General features: G+C 51.3%; 2 protein-coding genes across 51 annotated transcripts in view; both read left to right on the top strand.

The window, feature by feature from the left end:
• The window catches only part of Pkhd1 (PKHD1 ciliary IPT domain containing fibrocystin/polyductin), a 288,492-nt gene that overhangs the window by 31,140 nt on the left and 233,502 nt on the right, over positions 1 to 23,850 (top strand). The window contains 11 exon segments of the mRNA XM_042672035.1: positions 2,589 to 2,713; positions 4,750 to 4,931; positions 5,782 to 5,904; positions 7,302 to 7,407; positions 8,057 to 8,332; positions 8,808 to 8,938; positions 11,068 to 11,203; positions 13,049 to 13,232; positions 13,800 to 13,867; positions 16,956 to 17,099; positions 22,866 to 23,085. Of these exon segments, the coding sequence (XP_042527969.1) occupies positions 2,589 to 2,713; positions 4,750 to 4,931; positions 5,782 to 5,904; positions 7,302 to 7,407; positions 8,057 to 8,332; positions 8,808 to 8,938; positions 11,068 to 11,203; positions 13,049 to 13,232; positions 13,800 to 13,867; positions 16,956 to 17,099; positions 22,866 to 23,085 (1,695 nt within the window).
• On the top strand, positions 632 to 2,559 carry LOC122101623 (Kruppel-like factor 18). 50 transcript variants are annotated; one of them, XM_042672070.1, is made up of 7 exons: positions 632 to 964; positions 1,000 to 1,536; positions 1,607 to 1,683; positions 1,726 to 1,767; positions 1,831 to 1,895; positions 1,973 to 2,012; positions 2,188 to 2,559. In XM_042672070.1, exons 1-6 carry the CDS (start codon positions 721 to 723, stop codon positions 1,974 to 1,976), a joined length of 969 nt encoding a protein of 322 aa, XP_042528004.1. In that variant the 5' UTR covers positions 632 to 720; the 3' UTR covers positions 1,977 to 2,012; positions 2,188 to 2,559. The 50 variants fall into 50 exon arrangements, 49 of the variants coding, with proteins under 49 accessions (XP_042528004.1, XP_042527977.1, XP_042527979.1 ...); XM_042672043.1 differs by lacking the exon at positions 1,831 to 1,895 and adding an exon at positions 2,048 to 2,152 and having other exon boundaries at positions 1,901 to 1,984; XM_042672045.1 differs by lacking the exon at positions 1,831 to 1,895 and adding an exon at positions 2,048 to 2,152 and having other exon boundaries at positions 1,901 to 1,984; positions 2,307 to 2,559.

The raw sequence follows: 23,850 nt of genomic DNA on the forward strand, positions 1-23,850 counted from the left end.
CTTGCAGAAATGGTGTGTTCATGGTTGAAAAGCTGGGAGTGCAGGTAGAGCCTAACAAACAAGACCAACTCAGAGTCACATCTGAGGAATGACTCCCACTGCCACTGCGAGTGTGTTTTCACCTCTGCTTCACACAGGTGGTGTATGTGCATGTGTGCACAGGTGGTGTACAGGAACGCGTGCACAGGTGGCGCACACACACGCATCCACAAGTGGCATACACGCAAGCGTGTACAGGTGGCATACACGCACGTGTGCACAGGTGGCGTACACGCACGTGTGCACAGGTGGCATACACACATGCATGCACAAGTGGTGTACATGCACTCTTGCACAGGTGGCATACACACAATCATGCACAGGTGGTGTACACACACGCGTGCACAGGTGGTGTACATGCACATGCGCACAGGTGGTGTACACACATGCATGCACAGGTGGTGTACACACATGCACAGGTGGTGTACACACATGCACAGGTGGTGTACAAACACACATGCACAGGTGGTGTACACACGCATGCACAGGTGGTGTACATGCACATGTGCACAGGTGGTGTACACACACGCATGCACAGGTGGTGTACACACACGCATGCACAGGTGGTGTACACACATGCATGCACAGGTGGTGTACATGCATGCACAGGTGGTGCACACACGGATGCACAGGTGGTGTGCATGCCTGCGTATATCCACTATTTAGGTTTTAAATGAGACCATGAAACACTGGGTGTCTTTCAGTGGTGCTTTACAACCAGAGCTCTATTCTGGGGAGGTCACCACTGGTCAGTGGGGTTGTGCTGTGGTGGAGAGGTCAGTGGTCAGTGGTCAGCAGGATTGTGCTGTGGAGGTGAGGTCAGTGGTCAGTGGTCAGCAGGGTTGTGCTGTGGTGGAGAGGTCAGTGGTCAGCAGGGTTGTGTTGTGGTGGAGAGGTCAGTGGTCAGCAGGGTTGTGCTGTGGAGGTGAAGTCAGTGGTCAGCGGGATTGTGCTGTGGAGGTGAGGTCAGTGGTCAGCGGGGTTGTGCTGTGGAGGTGAGGTCAGTGGTCAGTGGTCAGCAGGGTTGTACTGTGGTGGTGAGGTCAGTGGTCAGTGGTCAGCAGGGTTGTGCTGTGGAGGTGAGGTCAGTGGTCAGTGGTCAGCGGGGTTGTGCTGTGGAGGTGAGGTCAGTGGTCAGTGGTCAGCAGGGTTGTACTGTGGTGGTGAGGTCAGTGGTCAGTGGTCAGCGGGGTTGTGCTGTGGAGGTGAGGTCAGTGGTCAGTGGTCAGCGGGGTTGTGCTGTGGAGGTGAGGTCGGTGGTTAGTGGTCAGCAGGGTTGTGCTGTGGAGGTGAGGTCGGTGGTCAGTGGTCAGCAGGGTTGTGCTGTGGTGGTGAGGTCAGTGGTCAGCAGGGTTGTGTTGTGGTGGAGAGGTCAGTGGTCAGCAGGGTTGTACTGTGGAGGTGAGGTCAGTGGTCAGTGGTCAGTGGAGTTGTGCTGTGGAGGCCAGGTCAGGGGTCAGTGGTCAGCAGGGTTGTGCTGTGGAGGTGAGGTCGGTGGTCAGTGGTCAGCAGGGTTGTGGTGTGGTGGTGAGGTCAGTGGTCAGTGGAGTTGTGCTCTGGAGGTGAGGTCAGTGGTCAGCAGGGTTGTGCTGTGGTGGTGAGGTCAGTGGTCAGTGGTCAGTGGGGTTGTGCTGTGGTGGTGAGGTCAGTGATCAGTGGTCAGCAGGGTTGTGGTGTGGTGGTGAGGTCAGTGGTCAGTGGGGTTGTGCTATGGAGGTGAGGTCAGTGGTCAGTGGGGTTGTACTGTGGTGGTGAGGTCAGTGGTCCGTGGGGTTGTGCTCTGGAGGTGAGGTCAGTGGTCAGCAGGGTTGTGGTGTGGTGGTGAGGTCAGTGGTCAGTGGGGTTGTGCTGTGGAGGTGAGGTCAGTGGTCAGTGGGGTTGTACTGTGGAGGTGAGGTCAGTGGTCAGTGGTCAGAGGGGTTGTGCTCTGGAGGTGAGGTCAGTGGTCAGTGGGGTTGTGCTGTGGAGGTGAGGTCAGTGGTCAGTGGGGTTGTACTGTGGTGGTGAGGTCAGTGGTCAGCGGGGTTGTGCTGTGGTGGTGAGGTCAGTGGTCAGCGGGGTTGTGCTGTGGTGGTGAGGTCAGTGGTCAGCGGGGTTGTGCTGTGGTGGTGAGGTCAGTGGTTAGTGGGGTTGTGCTGTGGTGGTGAGGTCAGTGGTCAGTGGTCAGTGGGGTTGTGCTGTGGAGGTGAGGTCAGTGGTCAGTGGGGTTGTGCTGTGGTGGTGAGGTCAGTGGTCAGTGGTCAGTGGGGTTGTGCTGTGGTGGTGAGGTCAGTGGTCAGTGGTCAGCAGGGTTGTGGTGTGGGGTCAGTGGGGTTGTGCTGTGGTGATGGGGTCAGGGGTCAATGAGGTCATGCTGTGGTAGAGAGGACAGTGGTCAAGGATCTGTGTGGTCATGCTGTGGGGTCAGTGGTCAGGGGTCAGCAGGGTTGTGCTATGGGGTCAGGGGTCAGCGGGGTCATGTGCTCCTGGCCTCGGGCTGGCGTGTGGACGGACCTGGGTTGGCACCTCCGGTGCCCTCTGTGGTGAATGTCTGTGTCTGCCCCGGGCAGCTCCGTGTCCAGCGAGGCAGCGGGCGGAGGGTGTGGATGCCGGGCGCCGGCGCGGCGGCTGCAGAGGCCGAGCCCCCCGCTGGGAGGTCACTTCAGCCTGCGGCTTCCTCACGCAGTGATCCCGGGTAAGGGCCAGCGGGCCGTGCGGCTCCCCGGGGGGGGGGGGGGGGTCCTGGGTCTGCAGCGACAGCACCTCGTGACGCTGGCCGGCGGGGCGCCCGACGCCCGAGAGTACTGCTCGCGTGGGGTCTCCTGCCCTCTGAACACGGCCTTCCCGGACCTCGGGAAGAGCACTGACCGCAGACGCCCAGGCTTTTCCCTCGCTAGACGTCGAAACTGAGCCGAGAGCTTCCTGAGGCGATAATGACCCTTCACCCACACATGGGTCTGAACGCTGCACGGACGGGTTCTCACCCAGCTCTGGACCCCACAGGCCCCACGCGAAGCCATCCATGGGGCCAGCTCCCCCCCCCCACCCTGCAGGAGGCTGCGTCCTGCTCCAGCCAGGCCTGCCCAGGCCAGACGAGCGTCTTCTTGTGTTACCTTAACCACACAGTCGACTCCTAAGATACCATTCATTTCTCTTAACAATGTGTCATGAAAAAAACGATCTTTCAGGCTGGGCGCTGGTGGCTCATGCCTGTCATCCTAGCTGCTCAGGAGGCTGAGATCTGAGGATCATGGTTCAAAGCCAGCCCTGGCAGGAAAGTCCATGAGACTCCTATCACCAATTAGCCACCAGAAAAGTGGAAGTGGCGCTGTGTCTCAAGTGGTAGAGTACCAGCCTTGAGCTGAAGAGCTGAGGGACAGCACCCAGGCCCAGAGTTCAAGCCCCACAACTGACCAAAACAACAACAACAAATCAAAATTATCTTTCAGTAGTTGTCCAAAGGGACTTTAATCCAACATATCAACTTATGAGTACCATGGTCCATGTTGCTCCTTCCATCCCCTCCCATCCCCCCCCACGCATGTCAGGACTGCACCTGGCGCTTTGCTCTCTCCACTCCTCTGCGCGCTTTGCTCTCTCCGCTCCTCTGCTGCCCCTCCCGGGACACCGCCGGCATTCCCTCATTTGTCCAAACATCATCTGGTTGTTGAAGTGCTCGTTCTTCCTGTCTGAGGGGAGAAAGGGTATTTCCACTCTCACAGGGCTGTGTAGGAACGGTCAGAGGCCTCTCAGCTCTTAGAGCTGATGAGTGATTAGAGCCAGCCCTGGCCTGTGTCCTTGAAGTGTGTCACCATGCTACGCTTCTCCCACCCGAGAGACCTTTGGGGGGTCACGTCTGCTGCCGTGTCCCCCTGCTGGTGTTGGACACCAGGTTATCTGCAAAGGGCAGCCAGCCCTAACCTGGTATTGGGAATGACACTGAGCCTGAGACAGGGTCACACGCAGAGCAGTGTTTTTGTGTTAAGTGACAAGATGCTGGCTGGCGCGGTGGAAAGGCACAGGATCCATGCTGGAATCCAAGAGGCAAGCTCTGGAGCAGAGAGCGGGAGGGCTGTTTTAGCGTACGCCCGTCTCGCTGGGCTGGCCAGCTTTCGAGAATCATTAGGTTCATTTTTCTCCATCTCCAGAGTGAGATGGAGGGGGTCCTCTAGGTCCACTAGGGGGTCCTAGGGAGCCGCCTCCCAGGGCTGGTAAACCACGACGGGGGTTCAAACGCAGAGCTTTGCTAATTCTCTCCAGGGGGAAGCAGGTGATTTCTGATAGGCCGGAGGCCTGTGCCCACAGTCCTCAGCGGGGTCGGCTGGGCTTGCCGCGTGCGTGTCAGCCCTGTCTTCCCGCCGAGTGTCCCCCTTTCCCATGTTCACAGGGCCAGCGAGCTTTTTCCATCGAGAACCCAACCTTTCGTTAGCTTTTCGGCCACGACAGCCGCGTGTGGAGCCCGCCCGCCCGCCCGCCCGCAGCTGGCCTTGTTTCCCTGAGACTGTCCTTTGGTCTGGCAGATGGCGGGCGGTGCTGCATGCACAGAGGGTGCGTGCTGTCTGTGTTTACGTGGGGGAAGGCAGCCCACGAGGCCCATGTGCCTCTCCGAGTCTCCCGTGCTGACGCTGAAGGTCTCTTGCAACGTGGGCAGCAGTGCTCACGTTTACGCTGGTGATAAAGGCAGATCAACGAGTGCCTTGTGTTCCCTACGTGAAAACCCTTCCCTCGCAGACATCCCCGTGGGCACGTCCGCGTCCGGGCTCCACCAGCTTCTACGGGACAACGCCCAGGGCGCCCCGTGCGGCCCCCTGAAGGCCGCTGACTTCACGGTGGAGGAGCGAGGTTCCTGCTACGAGCGTGTGTGGAGCCTGTCCTGGCCCATGCAGACGGGGGACCTGCCCGACGTGATCGGGGTACGTTTCCCCCACCCCCCCAGCTTCTTTGTGATATGGCTTTGTTATCTTGGAGAAACTTGATAAGGAAAATAAAGATGATCAGAATGACAGGATAGAAGTTGTCGTGGATGATTAATTTTGTGGGAATCTTCAAGTTTAAAGGGCTTCCATGATCTTTCCTTCTAGAAGATTCCAACACCTGTTCTGCATCTCCTGCCCCAGCCCGGTAGAGCCGTTTCAGCCCAGGGGCTTCTTTCCTAGCAGGGTGTAGACAGGGAAATCGCAGGCCAGCGTCCAGCGTCCACGCGCGGAGCCCCGCGTCTGCTCGTGGGTAATTCAAGCAGATGCGCTGGGCTCGGGTTATCTCGGAGGCAGATGGCGTGGCAGAAGGAGCGTGGGAAAAAGATTTGCTGTCTTTGGATAATGACAAAACCAGATGCTCCTGCATATTTAGGGGTTTAAAAAATAAAGCAATGATCATCTAGCATTTGGTTATTATAACGTGGAGCCTGAGAGTGTGGGCCCCCCAGGGGGCAGGTGGGCTTCAGACAAAATCCTGGGGTTGGCAATGGAAGGACGGGGGTCTTGATCCTAGCTCAGAGCACGGCAAACCTACAAAAGAGAGAAGCATCTAGAAACAGTGCGTCTTGAGTCTTAGATTCACGCGTCGCGGCTCTTGCCGGCTCTGCTTGTGACGAGGCTGCCGGCTTTCCCTCAGCTCTGACTTCCCAGTGGACCTGAGGCTTGGGCTCCTCGCGTTGACTGCCTGGTTTTCTCAGGCAGACATAAGAACCCCAAAGAGAACTTGTTCTAATCGAGACCCGATTTCTGTCGCTGGTGGAACTGACCGGAAATGTAACCCTCTCAGGTGTCCCATCACAATCTTACCGGAGTGGACGCCGCCGTGGATGTCCGGGTGGTGTATGATGGCGGGGTGTTCCTTGGACCCATATTTGGAGACATGCTGGCTACCGCGAACCCACAAGCCCAGGTGAGGGTGTGCGGGCCACGCACGCACAAGTGCCTGTGTCGCGTGCAACCAACGTAGCCGCTGCCGGGCGTGTAAGCTGGCTTTGCTCCCGAGGGCCGGATCCCAATCATAGTAGACAGAGGCTATGAGAGTCGAGTTCTTTCTACCCCTACAAAGCACGCGAAGCAGCCTGATAATCACCGACACCATGACTGTGTGCTCACGCTCCCCACGCGAGATCTGATTTCTACCTCTGCACAGCCACACGGGAAAGGGAATGGGCGGCCTGAATCCTCGCCTCTCCGAAATGTCCTTCTGTCTTTCCCATCTGCCTGTGTTCTCGTGATAAGTCCTCTGCTCTTGATGTGAGAGAAGATTGAAATAAAGGATGGAGAGCAAAGCATCCAGGGGCCCAAATACTGTCAGCATTCTGACATACTGATATTCTTGTCTTTCTGCAAATGAAAGCATTGTGGATCAAACTGGTCTTTGTCCCCACATTTTCCACGGTGGCACACGTTTGTACGTCTAAGCTGATGCTGCAGGTGGCATCCATTTCAATGAAAGGAAGAGACTCGTAGGGTTCTTTTTTCATGACCGGGGATTGAACCCAGGGGCATTGTGCATCCTGTTAATCTACGGGAGCCAACTACAATCTTTTCTTAGGAGCCTACTGTTATTGGACAAAATAGCCTATGTTCAATGTACTTTGTCTTAGTTATAAATGACTGCTTTGCCAGTCCTTTACCACTTGAGTCACACTACCAGTTTTTACTTTGTTGGCCTTTACTGGGAAAGGAAGGATGTTTTCTTTTCTTGTTGTGGGCTTGAACTCTGGGCCTGGGCGCTATTCCTCAGCTCTTCAGCTCAAGGCTAGCGCTCTGCCACTTGAGTCACAGCACCACTTCCAGCTTTCTCTGCTTCTGTGGTGCTGAGGAATCAACCCCAGGGCCTCATGCATGCGAGGCGAGCACTCTACCACTAAGCCACCTTCCCAGCCCAGAAAGGATGTTTCCTAAGAAGTGTCTTAGTGACACTTACGTTGATGAGCTGTGCACAGTGGAAATGTAGGAAGCAGATAGCATATTCTTGTCTGAGTGGCATGTGCCGTAGCCCTGGCTATGTGAGAGGCTGTGGCCAAGTCACTTGAGCCAGCCTGGGAATCATAGCGGGACCCTAGGTCTATACGATGTGGCATATAGTACAATTGTGCCTAGTTACAAAACGGATTTAGCTTAGCATTTCCATTTATCAGAAAGCCTCCCATATTATGAGCCACTCACAATGACTTTAGGTTTATTACTGGAAAGTGGAAGAAAGAAGCAGCATTCAGTAAACCAGGAGCACATTTGCGTTTGAGAAATCTCCAGTGGTTTATGAGCCCCATCTTGTACTTTTGGTGTTTCTTTTTCCTGCAGGTGGTGGTGGAGGTGAATGGCGTCCCTGCTCACTGCGCCGGTCCCTGCTCCTTCCAGTACCTTCCGGGGGTGACGCCCAGGGTCCGTTCTGTGTGGTACTCTCTCGGTATGGCTCGGGACTTGGCACTGGACGGGCGCGGATCTTAGACCTGGGGATTTGATTAGAAGCCACATAGCGGGTGATGTTCGTTTTTAAGTGGAAGTTGGTAGGTGGGACTGGAAGTTTATTTTTAGTCCACCTAAAGGGATTTTGTTACTGGGATGGATGGATGACACAGGAGTTGTTGATTTGAAGGGGAGAAGGAGTCAGGAATTCATCTTGTATATCACAGAATGGAGAAGCAGGAGGGATGGGGAGGGTGGAAGCGGAGAGGACATTTTAAAGGGTTGATCAATGCATTGTGAACATTAGCTGCTTTGTTAAATGGGAAAACTCTGTGCAGGCCCAGAGTTCAAGCCCTACGCCCCGCCCCCCCGCCCCCCCCCCCCCCAATTCCAGTGGCTTAGGGACTGCACTGAATTTGTTTCTCCTTTCTCCTTGTCCCTTATGCTGAAAGTATTATTAAGTTTTTAAAAAGTTTAAGCAGCGACCTATTTCAGATGGTTAGGAATTACAGTGCTAAATGCAAGCATGAGCCACTCCTAAGCTCCAGGAAGAGGAAGGCAAAGGAGAATTGGCACGTGGAGCTGTCTCAGGGAGAGGGCCGTCGCTCAGAGCTATCTTGGCTTTTCATTTTCTTCCTTTGTTCTTGTAGATGGTGACACCAACCTCCTGGTTTACATGACCGGAGTTGGTTTCTCGGCCGCAGCCCAGGCCTTACAGGTCACAGTGAACAGAACAAGTTGCCAAGTTGTTTTCTCGAACCAAACCAATGTGGTCTGCCGGATGGGCCTGCTCCCGGTCGGAGTGCACCAGCTCTCTGTGTGGGTGAGGCCCGTGGGTCTGGCCATCAGCGAGAGTGGGGAAGGCATCTTCCTCTCTGTGGAGACCTGGCTGGAGGCTGTGGAGCCGGCCAGAGGGGCAGACACAGGTAATGTGGCCGGGTGAACATACCATGCCCCTTACCAGCATGGAGAAATCTGGTCCTGACTGTCACACAGGCCACATAGGTCATGATTCCTAGCTAATCGTGTCCCAAACAATGTCTTCTTGTGAGCAGTAGACCTCTGCACTTAAGTCCACCCACTCCTCACAGAGAGATTGGCTTCACCGCTGCCATCAGACAAAGTCAGGCTAGTTGTTGAGTTGTTGAATGTAGTTCAATACATATATGAATATATCACACATGTATATATGGAATATATGTACATACATACATACATGTTTATACGTGTGGACGCACGCACACACACATATATTCACCTTCCCTGCAGTTTGAGCCTTGCCTGTGTCTGGACCATAGTTTCACATTTGAGTTTGGCTTGCTTCTCTCTTGCAAACGGTGGAATTGCTGTGACCTGTTGTCTGGCTGTGACTGTCATCTAAAAAGGCTGTTCTGGGGGCAGGAGGACTCTGGGCCCTCATCCGAGGGCACCGTCTGGAGGGCGTTCACCTGGTGTTATTTGGGTCTCGGTCTTGTACCATCAATGCCACCATCAGCAACTCCCGGAGGATTCACTGCAGAGTTCCACCCAGGGTAAGAGCTGTATGAGGACTCGAAGGGCGACTCTTTCTGTCTGGATGGGCAGCTACTCTTAACGCAAGGCGTTTAGAAAACACTCCTTAGAGCTAACTTGAATGGCACGAACATCTTTCTCATCATGACAGTGCTCCTTTTATTTCTACTCTCTACTTTGCTGTAAGGGAAAGCTGAAGCCACCTTGTCATACACTCCAGTGACTGCCTTTAAAACAGTCAGCTCAAGCTGTCCCCGGGTAGTGTCGGTGACACAGAATGAATAAAAGTCGCGAGACTTAGGTATTCTCTTCTTCCTTAAGCAAATGACAAATGGACATTTTCACTAGCAGTTTTGTTTTCTGGGATAGATGGGAATGGTGAGATTAAGACACTTCTAGAACAAATCCCTTCTCTCCCTCCCTTCCTCCCTCTTTCCTTCCTCCCTTCCTTCCTTCCTGTAAGCTACAAATGAGTTTCGATTCAACATGCTAACTTAAGAGTACAATGTCTCTTGATCAGTGCCAACCCTTCCACTATTCTCCTGGTTCTTAGGAGACATCTGTCTGCTAGTTCCCTAGTGCTTCCCTGTCCTGTGAACACAGTCCTCGGGCTCTCCTTCCATGACATTAGCACTGACTCCTGCCCGCTGGGGGCTTGAGGTGGGTCATTCTCTGGTGCCTGTCATGCTGGCCACATGCATGGCTGCCGTTGGACTTTCTATTCAGAGTTGACAGTATTGTCGCCAACATTGCTAGCACCTCTGTGAACCCCAAAGATGGCCATCTACTGGACGAATAAAGATCCTCTGGAAGATAGGGTTCAGAAAACCCTTTGATCCACTGGTCCTATGATTTTATCACATCCAGTTCCTTAAATATTATGAAAAGCTAGCCTTTATATGTAAACGTTGGACAATTTGAATATGCAGTTGAGTTGTAATTTGTTTAACTATTCTCTGTTATTGGGCGTTTGGATAATTTCTAAATTTTTCCTATTATAAACAACAGAGTTTTGGTGATGTTAATATTTCCCTGCCCATTTATTTTCCCAGGGTAAATGAAGCTGCATTGTAAAGCTTTGGATATACAGTATCCTGTTGTTTGGAGTTCATTTCCATTTTATTCTCCCCTATCGAGGTGCAGGGAAATGGGTTTTGGCACATGGGCCAACGTGGTCATCTTGGTTCCCACCCACTTAACCTCTTAATGGGTAAACTTTGTGCTGGTTTGTTTTACTGGAGGGGATAAACATCAGAAAAGCAAACCTTTAATTTTGACCCAAGTAGTACATATGAAGGTTAAAAGGTAAATAGTTGAATAACCAGGCTCTTTTGTTCCCTTTCCCCCTCCTCTAGGCTCCCCTTTGGGAACAACCACGTTTAATTCTTTTGAATATAATTCCAGTAATATTTTTTTTGTTAAACCTGCAGAACACATTCATGCTACAATTGTTTATGTTTAAAAGCAGACGTAGGTCATCACCTTCCTTAGAGAATTGTTTCACCTCCCAGATTTCCTTTATCCCTCCTCACTTCCTCTTTCTTTCTTGTAATGTGAATGCACTGTCCTTCTGCAAAAACTTTCAGCGTGTCTGTTACTCTCTTCCCTTGGAGCGCCGCTTTCCTCTCGTGTAGTTAGGCTGGTTGTTTTCCAGATTTGTTCTAAGATCGCATTGCCCTACTACTGCCCTTGGTTTGGCTCTTGTGAGTAGGTTTGCTGTTTCCTGGAATCCCTATCTTCTCTTTCTTGATCGTTATTTGTGCCTTAGGAAACGTCACACAAGGGACATTTTCTGGGCGTTTGCATGTCTTGAAGTTCTTTCCTGCTTGATGGATAGTTTAGTTGGGCATAGACATTCTCAAAATTATTTTATTTCCCCCCCAAACCATTTATGTATTAATTTCAAATAATTATTGCTTACCTTTTAGAGCAGATCTTTTGCTTTCTTTTCAATATTATATTTTCCATAATTAAGTTTTTGTTAAGAAGAGAGAGAAAGGGGGGGATGGAGAGAGGGAGGGAGAGCCTTGAGAGTAACAAATATACCTCTGTATCAACTTGGTTGAAATTAACCTTATAAAGTAATTCAACATGGAATTCTCTCCCCTCAAGTCTCCCTGAACCTGGACCTTGAAAACAAATTTTTCAGGGGGAAGATGGATACACTGTGAACGTGACAGTGGTCAGACGGGGACACTCTGCTGTCCTTCCCGGGGCATTTACTTACATCCCTTCTTTGAGTCTGGTGGTTATGTCTCTGAGCAGAAACCAAAGCAACATAGCAGGTAAGACACATGCCGTGGCAACCACTTTTTCTTACAACATTCATCCTAGAAAGACATCAATCAAGCTGGGCACTGGTGGGTCACGCCTGTAATCCTAGCTACTCAGGAGGCTGAGATCTGAGGATCATGGTTTGAAGCCTGCTGGTGCAGGAAAATCAATGAGACCCTTATCTGCAGTTAACCACCAAAAGCTGGAAGCAGAGCTGTGGTTCAAGTGGTATAGTGCTAGCCTTGAGCACAAAAGCAGGGACAACACCCCAGCCCTGAGTTCAAACTCTGGGACTGTCAAAAAAAAAAAAAAAGCCTCAATCAGTGGCCTATAATTCTTGTTATAGTTTTGATGGATTTTTTTTTTGTCCCTACTAGAAAACAGGAAACATTCTTTTTTTCATGTTGTCATTAGTTTTCTTATTTCTAATTTTTCCTCTCTGAAACTGGGATTATTCCCATCACAAAAATGATATGAGAACTCAAGTGTAACATTGAGTCAATATTTGCTGAGTACATACCATGCACTAATATTAATAGTAAATGAAAATAGATCTTCATGAATGCTTTCCACTAATTTATACGATGGTCTCAGTTTATAGCAAGGAAATTAAGTAAAAGGAAGAATAGTAGCTTATCTAAGATGTTCTCTTTGGTAATAGAGCTGAGATTTGAACCCCAGGAAGTTTGCATGTAGGTCTCAAACAATTAGCTTCTTATAGTACAGTACCATTTTTGCTGTGTGTTCACTTGTGACAATTATTTAGTACAATTAAAATGTGGTGCTCTGAATAAGCAAGTATTAGCACCAACCACATGAAATAATTTAACCATTCTCTGATGATACAGAGGAGAGGATGAAATTATTACTATTTCTTGTCCTGTTGTAACAATATAGATTGGGAAAAGTAGCAGCGATCACCTCTTTCTGGTTAAGCAAATGCCAGATAAAGGTGTTTATAGCATCCGTTACAGAAGGTTTAGTATAAAACGGATCATCATATTTGCACAAGGAAAAAAGCTCGAACTCAAAATTTTCTGATACTCTTTTCATCTTCACAAAGAAGAAAGCTTGAATTCAATTTTTTTTTTTCTGGTACTAGTTTCATTTCCCATAACTCCAGAGTGCATAAATAAAAGGAAGCATCCTGTACCTTCTCAGTATAATTCAGCTTAGGTAGTACAGAATTTACTGCCTTGGGCAACCAGAATGTGTAAAATTCCCTTGTGGTATAGATTCTTCCCAATAAAGTAAGAAAAGGAAGGCGGGGATTCCATGTTCTATTCAGATTTCAGTGATTTGGGCTTTTAATACAATTTTCTACTTATAATGAAAAGAATAAATACATTGCATCAGTGCTCAAAGGCATCTGAGGGTTAGCTTGACAATTGACCAAAAGCCCAGGAAAGTTGTGTTACTGTTTTATGATTAAGCACAACAAAACGCATCCTTTTCAGCATTTGCTCTTGCATTGTAATATTCCTATGGGGGGAAAAAACGTATTCTGAAGGCCACAAAGTGAGCTAGCCGGGCACCTATTTAGGAGGCTAAAGTCTAGAGATTGGGGTTGAAGTCAGACCTAGCAAAGAAGTCCATTGGACCTCATTTGCAATGAACTAGCAAAAACGTTGGGTTGAATGTGTGACTCAAGTGGTAGAGCACCAGCTGTAGGCAAGTAACCCTGGTGACTGGCAGGAATATCCAGAGTGTGGTGGTAATTTTGTGAAAAATTACATAAGCCCTAACATTTTAAAATTAGTGACTTATGCAGAGCTGGCCGTGTATTTGGTGTGAGAAGACGTAAGCAGTGGGAGCCGGTGAGCCACGTGCTAGAGCTCACAGCTGCTTTCATGCAGGTGGTGAGCTGCTCTTCCTTGTGACCCAGCTGGAGAATTACATAGATCTGGAGGTGGAAATCTGCATCCAGGGCAGCCTGGCTCAGTTGCATGCGTGGACAGCTCGGGGCCTGGCAGTGGTCCTGGCTCCCTGGCCGCCGGCCCTCCACCGAACCTCAGTCTCCATCCACATGGGCTCTCAAGGGTGAGGCGGCCACGGGCATTGATCCTGGGTCTGACTGGTGCTCTGGGGATTCCAGTGGAACTCTATAGTTTCCATTGAGGTCTTTTATCTTGGGAAGTAAGGAGACACAGACAGGAGAATCTTGACACCATGGGACACAGACGCTTTGCTCCCAAGCCTAATGCAGAATCCCCCCTGCTTAGTGGGGAACACGGAACTTTCTAGAACTTGTTTGGAGTGGGCATCTGCAGTGGAAGAAGGGAAATCTGGGCTGTAGGTCTTTGGTGAGACTTTGCAAGCCTCACCGGGGCCTGTTTGTCCCACAAGCCCCTGGTCTAGCATTTGTCTGTGGGTTCCTTGGCATTCTGGAGGAGGCTGACCTGTGAGGGACCCATGATTCCATGAGCAGTGGGCCCACAACAAACCCCGCCCACCTCTCTCCAGGCCACAGGACACACTCCCGCCCCATCCCTCTGCCCCTCCTCCCTCCTCCCTAAAGGCAAGCCTTTTTTTGGTGTCTTTATCATTATTTTCTTCTTTCGCCTTTCTGCCGTTTCCTGACCCCTCCCTTCCCCCCATCTTTTGTAGGGTTGATCTTCGGATCAACTGCACTACAGAGGTTTGTACCACGAGTCCTTGCTGCGGGTCCCTTCTGGGTGAGTTCTGACACCACGGATCTTATTTAACCCGGCAGATCTTTAAATGTTCTAGAACATTATCTTTAAGGAGTTAGCGCCCTACGCAAAGCAGTTTATGAGGGCAAGGCCTCCTGAGCGGTGTCACCCTTCCCCACACGCCCACCCCCCTGCCCTCTCTCTAATTCATTTGTCCAGCACATACAGATGCTTTTCCCTCTTGGATTAGTGCTAAGTTCACTGGTGAGGCCTCTTTCTTAGTCCCCGGGGGCTGAGAGTGGACCCCGGAGTTTTCACGTCGTGGGGCGCCTGGGCGAGCTGGGGTGGGCCTGGGCGTCCCCAGGTTCCTCTGGAGGAGCACAGGGAGGAATGGCAGCTGGGGAGGGAGGGGGGGGAGGGAAGGGGGGAGAAGCAGCACTTCGTCCCTCTGAGCACAGGAAGGCCTTTGCAAGCCAAGGTCACAGCACGGGCTCACCACCCCGTGGTGAGGAGGGGCTTGGACCGTGGACCGTGGACGTCTCTGAACTGGAGAGCTGGGCAGTGTGCGGGCAGGACGAGGAGGTGCCCATACTCAGGCCCCCGGAGTGCGGGCAGGGGAAGGGCGGGGAGGAGGGGGGAGGCCAGGGCCGCCATCACCGGACGCACTGTGCTGTTAGCCGCACGAGGCCCTCAGCGGCCGCCTGGCCTGGGACGCGGTGGGACGCGCTGACCCCGGCCGTGCCGGTGGCTTTGGGGCCGCCGGGGCGACCGCGTGGCTTCCGCCGTTTGTGGCCCGCGCCAGATGGCAGCCACAGCGCAGGACGCGGGGACACAGGGGTTCCGGGGACACAGGGGTTCCGGGGACACAGGGGTTCCGGGGGTATAGGGGTTCGGGGTACAAGGGTTCGGGGGATACAGGGTTCAGGGGTACAGGGGTTCAGGGGACACAGGGGTTCGGGGTACAGGGGTTCGGGGGATACAGGGGTTCGGGGGACACGGGTTCGGGGGGATACAAGGGTTCAGGGGATACAGGGATTCAGGGAGATAGAGGGGTTCAGGGGGATACAGGGGTTCCGGGGGTAGAGGGGTTCTGGGGGTAGAGGGGTTCTGGGGGTAGAGGGGTTCTGGGGGTAGAGGGGTTCAGGGGATACAGGGGTTCAGGGGGTACAGGGGTTCAGGGGGTACAGGGGTTCTGGGGGTATAGGGGTTTGGGGGATACAGGGGTTCAGGGGGTACAGGGTTTCAGGGGATACAGGGGTTCAGGGGGATACAGGGTTCAGGGCTTACAGGGGTTCAGGGGGTACAGGGGTTCAGGGGGTATAGGGGTTCAGGGGGTACAGGGTTCAGGGGGATACAGGGTTCAGGGGGTACAGGGGTTCAGGTTCGATGGGATACAGGGATTGGGGGGACACAGGGTTCGGGGGGCCCTAGGATTTACACGGAGCTGTGTAACCGTCCGCGCAGCACCATGTGGAAGTGGGGTTCCAGGGCGGATGGGATGGGGGCCGGGAAGGAGGCGGCGCGCATGCGCCAGGGGGGATGCGCATGGTCTCCAGCCGCGTGGCCCCTCCCCCCTCCCGCGTGGCCCCTCCCCCCCGTGCTCCCCCCTCCCCGCGTGGTCCCTCCCCCCGCTCGCTTGGTCCCCCCCGCGTGGTCCCCCCACCGCGTGGTCCCCCCCCCCTCGCGTGGTCCCCGCCCTCGTGGTCCCTCCCCCCCCCCCGCGTGGTTCCTCCCCCGCTGGCGTGGTCCCTCCTCCCGCGTGGTCCCCCCCTCGCGTGGTCCCTCCCTGCCCGCGTGGTCCCCCCCTCGCGTGGTCCCTCCCCACCCGCGTGGTCCCTCTCCTCCCCTGGTCCCCGCCCGCCCGCGTGGTCCCCCCCCTCGCGTGGTCCCTCCCTGCCCGCGGGGTCCCTCCCCCCCTGGCGTGGTCCCTCCCCACCCATGTGGTCCCTCCCCTCCCCTGGTCCCCGCCCGCCCGCGTGGTCCCGCCCGCCCGCGTAGTCCCTCCCTCCCCCCCCCTCGCGTGGTCCATCCCCGCCCGCAGGGTCCCGGCGGCCCGCGGGGTCCCCGCCGCCCCTCGGCGTGGACGCGGCCCGCGGGGTCCCCGCCGCCCCTCGGCGTGGACGCGGCCTGCGCGGGGTCCCGGCCGTCCTCGGCGTGGACGCGGCCTGCGCGGGGTCCCGGCCGTCCTCGGCGTGGACGCGGCCTGCGCGGGGTCCCGGCCGTCCTCGGCGTGGACGCGGCCTGCGCGGGGTCCCGGCCGTCCTCGGCCTCATGCTGGCTGCAGCCGCGCTCCGCCCCGGAGCCGCCTCGCCCTCGCTGTCTCGCCTTTGCGAACCTTGGGCGCGGCCTCCTCCTCTTCCCTGGCGGCGTGTGTCCGCCCGTCCCTGTCCTTGTCCCCGTCCTGGTCCGGGGTGGCGCGTGTCCGCCCTGTCCCCGTCCTCCTCGTCCCCGCCCCGTCCCCGTCCCCGTCCTGGTCCCGGGGGACGTGTGTCTGCCCTGTCCCCGTCCTCCTCGTCCCCGTCCTGGTCCGGGGTGGCGCGTGTCCGCCCTGTCCCCGTCCCTGTCCTCGTCCCCGTCCTGGTCCGGGGTGGCGCGTGTCCGCCCTGTCCCCGTCCTCGTCCCCGTCCTGGTCCGGGGTGGCGTGTGTCCGTCCCGTCCCCGTCCCCGTCCCCGTCCCGGGCGGCTGTGTAAAGCCCTCTTGCTGGGCGCCAGTGGCTCACGCCTGTAATCCTAGCTACCCAGGAGGCTGAGGTTTGAGGATAGTGGTTCAAAGCCAGCCCAGGAAAGCCTCATGGGAAAGAGCATTTTTACTTCCCGCCCTCCCCCCCCCCAAAAAGCCAGCAGTGGAGCTGTGGTTTAAGTGGGCACTAGCTCACAGGGACAGTGCACAAGCCAAGAGTTCAAGCCCAGGACCCCCTTCCCCAAACACGCACCCACGGGCCCTTGGATATGGCTGGAATCCGATAGAACAGCAGGGACCCGAGCCCGAGGAGAGAAGTTTGAGAATCCTGACCCGAGGCCACTCGTGCGTGAGAAGGCCGTGCTGCAGGAAAGCGGAGGCTACGGGTTGAGTGTGACGCGGAGAGACAGGTGTGTCTGGCTGCTCAGATGTGTTCTTTTGCCCCTCAAGGCTGCCTTCGTGGGCAGCCTGTCCACGCGTGTGGAGCAGGACTTTCTCCCGGGAATATCTCGGCTGCCGTGTGTGGTTATCCGTGCCAAGTCTTGCCGAACTCGACTGCGTCTGCCTTCAGCTGCTTGCTCCTGCCCCTGGATGGTGAGTTCGGCGCCACACACAAGTCTCTGACGCATGGAAGGAACATGGGATTCTTTGGCCTGTTCTGTTTGTGTCGGTCGGTACTGCTGTACAGCTGTACTTCCCTCTGAGTTCCTGGGAACAGCTTTCCACTGCTCTCCGTCTCTGAAATGGCCCATAATACATTTATCCTAGTGATGACTGGGTTGCTGTTAAAAATGGTCACCTGTGCTCTTCTTGGCAGTCATGTGACGGGGCAAGAAGCGAGGTTGGATTCTGAGCATTCGTTCTGCAGGGAGGGAGGAGAGAAGCTGGTGGGCTTGCTGGGAGTATAGTCAGAGGGTGGACATGGTCCAGCCGGACGTCTTGTTCATTTCTTCTGTGACCCTGAGGATGGAGCTCGGGGCCTCATGCGTCACTGGCGGTGCGGTCTGTTTCTGAATCATTACTGTAGGCAAGGGAGCCACCTGCAGTGTCTCAGTAGCTACCAGAGCACTGATGACTGCTTCGGTTAAAAAAAAAAAGAAAGCTAAGATCACTCACCCCTCGGAGCTGCATCGCCATGATGTAAATTGTGGGGTGAGGATCACGGTCTTCACGGGGGAGAGAATACAGAGCAAGGTGCAAAGCTTGGGGTTTTATAGCACATGACAATGACCCACTGAGCTTCAGGGGGAAAAGCCCAGGGAGGAAATTACTATCTTTAACTTCTGGACCTCCGTGTCTTTGAGAGAGCTCCAGTTAAGCCAGGTTATTATCTTGATGACATAATCCTAGGTCTTGGGCTTTTTCATTTGAGAACCCGTTATACACATAAGCACTCTGTGTAGTGTTTGGAGTTACACTATGATGGGTTTTGTCTGCAGTTTGGACGTGGGCTAAGGCTTCCTGACGTGATCGTGGTGGCATTTCATCTGAGCTTGGGTGATAGTTTTGCGATAGACAGTGCTGGTGCTCTAGTGATTTCCTCTTCTGGTGTCCTATGGGAGGATGAGGAGGAGGGCAGGGAGGAGGAGGAGGGGGAGGACAGCAAGGAGACACAGCTCTTGTTTAAAGTCCCAGAGCCTGAATTTGCTGCTGTTGTGTATTAGCTTAACATGGTAGAAGAGAGACCAGTTTCCTAGGAAGAAACTTTCGACTGAACATTAGAGTTTAAGAGGTTGTCTGCTTCTTTTCCTGCTCTTCTTCCCTTCCTGGAGCCGGGTGCACAGCATGTGTGCAAAAGTAGTATTCGAAGAAGGAATGAGGGAAGCAAGTAGGGGTAGTGGTGATGTAACTAACAGCCGTGTCTAGGTTCAGACCATTCATGCCGCTTCAGATTTGAAGAGTAGGTTTTCTCATATTGTTCTTTAATGCACTTTGAAGTTCTTTGGTATTATTGCAAAACACTTTCCAATTAGAAGTACAAATTCAAAATCCATAAGATTTCAAGTCCAGGAAACCTCTGACATAGTGGAAAATAATGTGGTTATTTTTAAGGATGTGATTAACTTAAAAAAATAAAAAAGTCTTTAGAATTCCCAGTTTGTATTTAAGAGCAAGGTATTTGATTAGGGAGTTGTAATTCTTTTCTTTCTTTCTTTCTTTTTTTTTTTGTTGGTTGTGGGGCTTGAACTCTAGGCTTAGGTGCTGTTCCTCAGCTCTTCAGCTCAAGGCAGACGCTCTACCGCTTGAACCACAGCACCACTTCTGGTTTTCTAGTGGTTAATTGGAGATAAGAGTCTTGTGGACCTTTCTGCCTGGGCTGGCTTTGAACTGTGATCCTCAGATCTCAGCCTCCTCTGTACCTAGGATTACAGGCTTGAGCCACCAGCGCCCAGCCTTAGGGAGTTGTAGTTCTTAATATTGCCACTAGATGTCACTAACCATTCACCAATGTGCAAAGCACACAGAGAAAATCAGTTGACTATTTTCCTCTTTCTTGACAAAGTTTTTAAAAATACCTTCCTGCTCATCATCTAAAAAATGGAGATGAGTTTATGAGGCCAAAATACAGAACTTAATTACATAAGATGCAGGATGAGATTTGGGAATTCTGTGGCCCCAAGAAACTGGATAAAAATAAATTTTGAGTATATAATGGTTTTATCTCCCTCTCCTAGAAAGCTAGTCTATAATAAAAATAAAATGGCCGTAGGAATAATTAAGAGGACATTTTCTAGTAATTCCCCTCCTTTCAGATAAAAATCATACACACTCAACTTGGCTGAGAATCTGTTCTTTAATTTTTTCATCATTATTATAAAGATGATGTACAGAGCTGCTACAGTTGCATGTCAGGTAATCAGTACATTTCTTTTTGGACAGTGTCACTCCCTCCTTTGCTTTCTTGTATGTTTCCCATCCCATTCCCACCCACTTTGTACAGTTCATTTTCAACATAGTGTCTAGTGACTACCACTGCTGCATTTGTTCATTCTCTGTCCCTCCATTTCCTGTGACTCCCTTTTATTTCCCCAAAGACAGACAAACAGGACAAAAGGAAAGAGAAAACAAAATCAACAGCAAAGGAAAAAAAGAAAACCCAAACCGTTCTTGTTTCCATTTCCCGGAATTCATTTCAATAAATCTTATTGTATATGATCAGAGAAGAATCTGTTTCTGAAGAAGATTCCCAGCATCCACCCTCCCAGCCCGACACTGTTGACATTCGTAGAGAAAACCACTCGACCTTCTCAGCCTGTGTCAGCATGTGGCCTGGGCAAAGCAGAAACGTCCCAGGCCACTAGGACATTGGTTCTCAAAGTGGGGTCCTTGGAGCCTTGGCTCCGGAGCTGGTGGGGAGATGGTTAGATTTGTGGGCATCTGGAAACAGAAAATCTCCAATTTTTTTTTGTGTGTGTGTTTTCTCTGATAACCTGTATTTTCACCTAATTTGAAACCAAACCAGGTGTCTCCTCTGGGGAAACAGATCCTGGCTACATTGGATAGCATTTAAAAGTATTTGCAGAAAATCTGGACCCATATTTGCATTTATTTATTTACTTACTTGCGTTAATACTGGGACTGGAACTCAAGGACTTGCAGTTGGGTAGCTTGCTTATTTGCCTGGTGCTCTACCACTTGAATCATGCCTCCAGGCAAGCTTTTTGCTGGCTATTTTAAAGACAGAGTCTCTTATACTTTTCTTTGAACCATAATCTTTAATACCGAAGTTTTCTAAGTAGCTAGGATTACAGGCATGATCCACCAGTACCCAGTCCTAATATTTGTTTTTAAAATTAGATTGCCGCTTTACTGGTTGGTGGTCTTTGTGTTACCTACTATTGTGTGTGTGTGTGTGTGTGTGTGTGTGTGTGTGTGTTTCCAACATGGCTGTGCACAGCTGGAGATCCTTCATATTTATATTTTTCTTCCGTAGCTTTCTGCCTTGCTCTTTTTCATTCGGGCTTTTGTTTATTTCTGTTCTTGTCTCTAATTTGCCAAGGTCACTTTGAGTTCGACCCGTGCTTTGATTTTCATTCTGCGGTTTGGCTTTGCAGGTGGGGCTCCATGTCTCATTCCAGGCAGGACAGGGTCTCAGCAACTCCCCCCTCCCCCGCCCCTTCACTGTTTGACTTCTCTGCCATCGCCCTGATAATATGAGTGGGGTGGGAGTCGAAAGAGGAAGACAGGAAGGTTCTTTGCCTACTTTTTGGGGTCCTCAGGCCTTACCCTCTTCCTAAATTATACTTTTAACCAAAGCAGAATTTTACTTTTCATATCACAGGTGCTAAAACATCCTGTTAGATGAAACTAATACTTTGCATTTGTTTAAAATGAGCAAGATCTTTGATCTCAGGGTTTCTTGCATTTATGCCTTGAATTATACCGAATAACTTTTTCATGGAAACTAACTTTTCCACGAGGCATGAAAAGCTAAAGCGATTAAGGTCACGGAGCTATTTAGTGGCAGAACTTTGAGTAAAAGTCCTGGATTTGGATCCTCAGCCCTGGGTGCTTTCTCTAATCCACCTTGTCAATTTGCATCCACTTAATCACTTAAAATGAATTCATTATTTTATAGGTGTTGAGCCCCTGTTTTTATTTGCCTTGGGGCTTACTAACTGCAAAGTTCTTGTGTTCTGTTACCGTGTGAGATTCTCTGTCAGTCATTTTTATTGCTTTTATTCACTGAAAACACATTCCCAGAGAACTTTCTAGGTATCAGGTGCTTTGGAATGTGAGAGCTACGATAATGTCTGGGTGTGCTTGCACAGCTACAAATCCTCTCAGGCGTACTTAGCTCCCTGCTGCTGGCTCTGCGGAGAGCCAAGCCGCCCTCGATTCAAGTCCACACACTGGTGATTCCATATCCAGGGGCACCTGGCACAGAGATTTTTTCTATGGCCTCTGTCTTAGAGTTTTAAAGGCAGAGTTGCTCCCAAATCATCTCCTGTAGAGACTTATCTTCCACCTACAGATTGCTGTGCTTCTGCTGTAGGCTGTGTCGTTGACCCAGGAAGACATGACCCAAGGGTCAGCAAGCTTGAAGCAGTTGCTTTGAATTTCTTCATTAGATAGGAATTCTGACCATTCCTAACTATATGACAATTGAGAACTTCTGCTAATAGGAGATCCCCTGAGGAGTGTACATCTAGCTGCACACTTGGAGAAGACAATACTGTAGTAACCTTGAAAAGATTCATAGCCAGAATAGAAACACACATATAAATACCAATTGAAAAGGAAAAACACAGTTCCATAGAAAAATGGGCAGATAGCAGGAAAATGAGTTTCATAGAAGAAACATTATTTTTTTTCTGTAAATACACAAGAAATGATTCAACCTAAAAGGTAATGCTAAAAATGCAATTGTTTTTTCGGTTCTGGGCCTTGAGCTCACAGCCTTGAGCTCAAGTGTCCCTGAGCCTCTTTGTGCTCAAGGCTACAGGTGTGAGCCACCAGCACCTGGCTAAGAACGCAATTTCTAAGGCCACATATGATAATATGGACTGGCAAAAATTCAGAGTCTGATCATTTCAACTGCTGAAAATTATGTCAGGTAATGGGATCGCATAGTCTAGTGGGAATGCAGGGGCATGCCTAAGAATAAAAACTTATTTTTTTAAGTGTCTCTTTGTGCCACACACTGGACAGAGCACCAGCCTCTTCTTCTTCCTCAGACCACTTCATCAGGTAGCAGTGGAAAGTAATACGGCGCCCTCTTGCAAAGTTAACTTGTGCCTATGTACTTTTTCTGTAGGCATTCACCCCAGAGGAAGTTTTGCACATGTGTAGTAGCAACTATTTGCAAATATCCAGAAGTCCACTGGTAAAAGAAAGGATAAGTACCTTGTTTTACTTTCATGCAATGCAGCATTGGAAACAGAACATCTCCCCTGGAGTTACATGCAAGAACTGGGGCAAATGTTGCGACTAGGACACTGACTGAAGAGAGTAGGTCCCCCAGCGTTTTCTGTTGTGTCTTACTGAGCTTAGGGACTTATCTCAATAGTATGTTGTTTAGGAACACAACTCTGTTTGGTAAATATGTTTTTAAAATGAAGAGGAAGAGAAATAAACCAGAGCCATTGCTAGCAGGTTCTAAAGTATCCTAACCATTTTCAGTCTCATGTTCTCTTCTGTGTCCACACAGGTCTTTATTTGTGATGAGGATATACATCTCACAAAAACATTACTTTATCTCTCTGTGCGAGATGCGTGTGACACAGCTTTTGATATGAGTATACGGGAAACTTCATTTCTGTCTTGGTCACGGGAGGATCTTGGACTTGGTATATGAAGTGATGTGGGACCTTCAGTCTTTCCCTGGATTTGCCTCACTTCCTCCTGATTTTCTCCTAGTGTCTGTGGCTCCCTTGTGTGACCTGCAGCCCAGGGGAGACGCCCGTGGAAAGGCCAGACACACCCATGTCCAGTGCAACTTGACTGTCACCGTAGGGACAGAAATGCTGCCCAAAGCGTGGCCTTACCTCTGCGTGTGTGAACGGCGTCTCCAGGATCTCCTTGCCTCGGATCACGGGACAGAGCCGGCCGCGTTGTCATTCTTGGGTCTCTTTGTCAGGTAGCTCCTTTTATTTTTTGCCTGTCCTTTCACCTTTCCTACCAGGATGTGGTCAGCGCAGCCACAGGGCCATCGGAAAGCACAAGCCCGGTGGACGTAGCCCTGGACCCTGCAGCTCTCTAGCAGGGTCAAGCTGTCACGGGTCCCAGGCGGCCTGCATATCAAAGCATCTCCTGTCTTTTTCAAGTGTTCAAGAAAACATCTGAACAATCTGCCCAGTAAACAGCTCACTTTGTTCTTGCTTAGATTTTAATATTTATCTTCCGATCCAAAGCAACATCTGGTGAATGCCAGTGGGAGAAAGATTAGACATTATGAAAAACAGAAGGCTTTATTCTCCCCTCTCTTTCCCCTTTTTCTTTTCTTTCTAAACAGATTCACAAGTTTTTTTTTGGGAAAAAAAAGTCGTAGAGAAGTCCTGCAGATTGCAAAGTGTTTATTCAAAAGAAGAGAAGGGGTTTGCGTAGCGGAGTGGCTGTAGACCTAGGGCGTAGAAGCTCTAAGTTCATGAGGCCTTTTTGGATTTAAGAAAGGGGAAAAAAAATCTAACAAATAAATATCATGGCTTTCCAGGTTAAACCCCTTTCCTAAACCACTTTCCAAAAGGGTGACCATGATTAAACAACACAACAACAACAACAACTTAAGGTCACCGTGTTTCTGTCCCAGGATGGCGCCGATGCAGCCATCAGTTCTGTTTGTAGGCCGCAGGCGGGTACCAGGGCACCAGGCCTTGCCGCTGTGGTCAGACGTACGTTACAGCCG

Source organism: Dipodomys spectabilis, unplaced genomic scaffold (genome assembly GCF_019054845.1).
Source record: "Dipodomys spectabilis isolate Male_0828 unplaced genomic scaffold, ASM1905484v1 ptg000669l, whole genome shotgun sequence".
In the NCBI taxonomy this organism is placed as follows: domain Eukaryota; kingdom Metazoa; phylum Chordata; class Mammalia; order Rodentia; family Heteromyidae; genus Dipodomys; species Dipodomys spectabilis.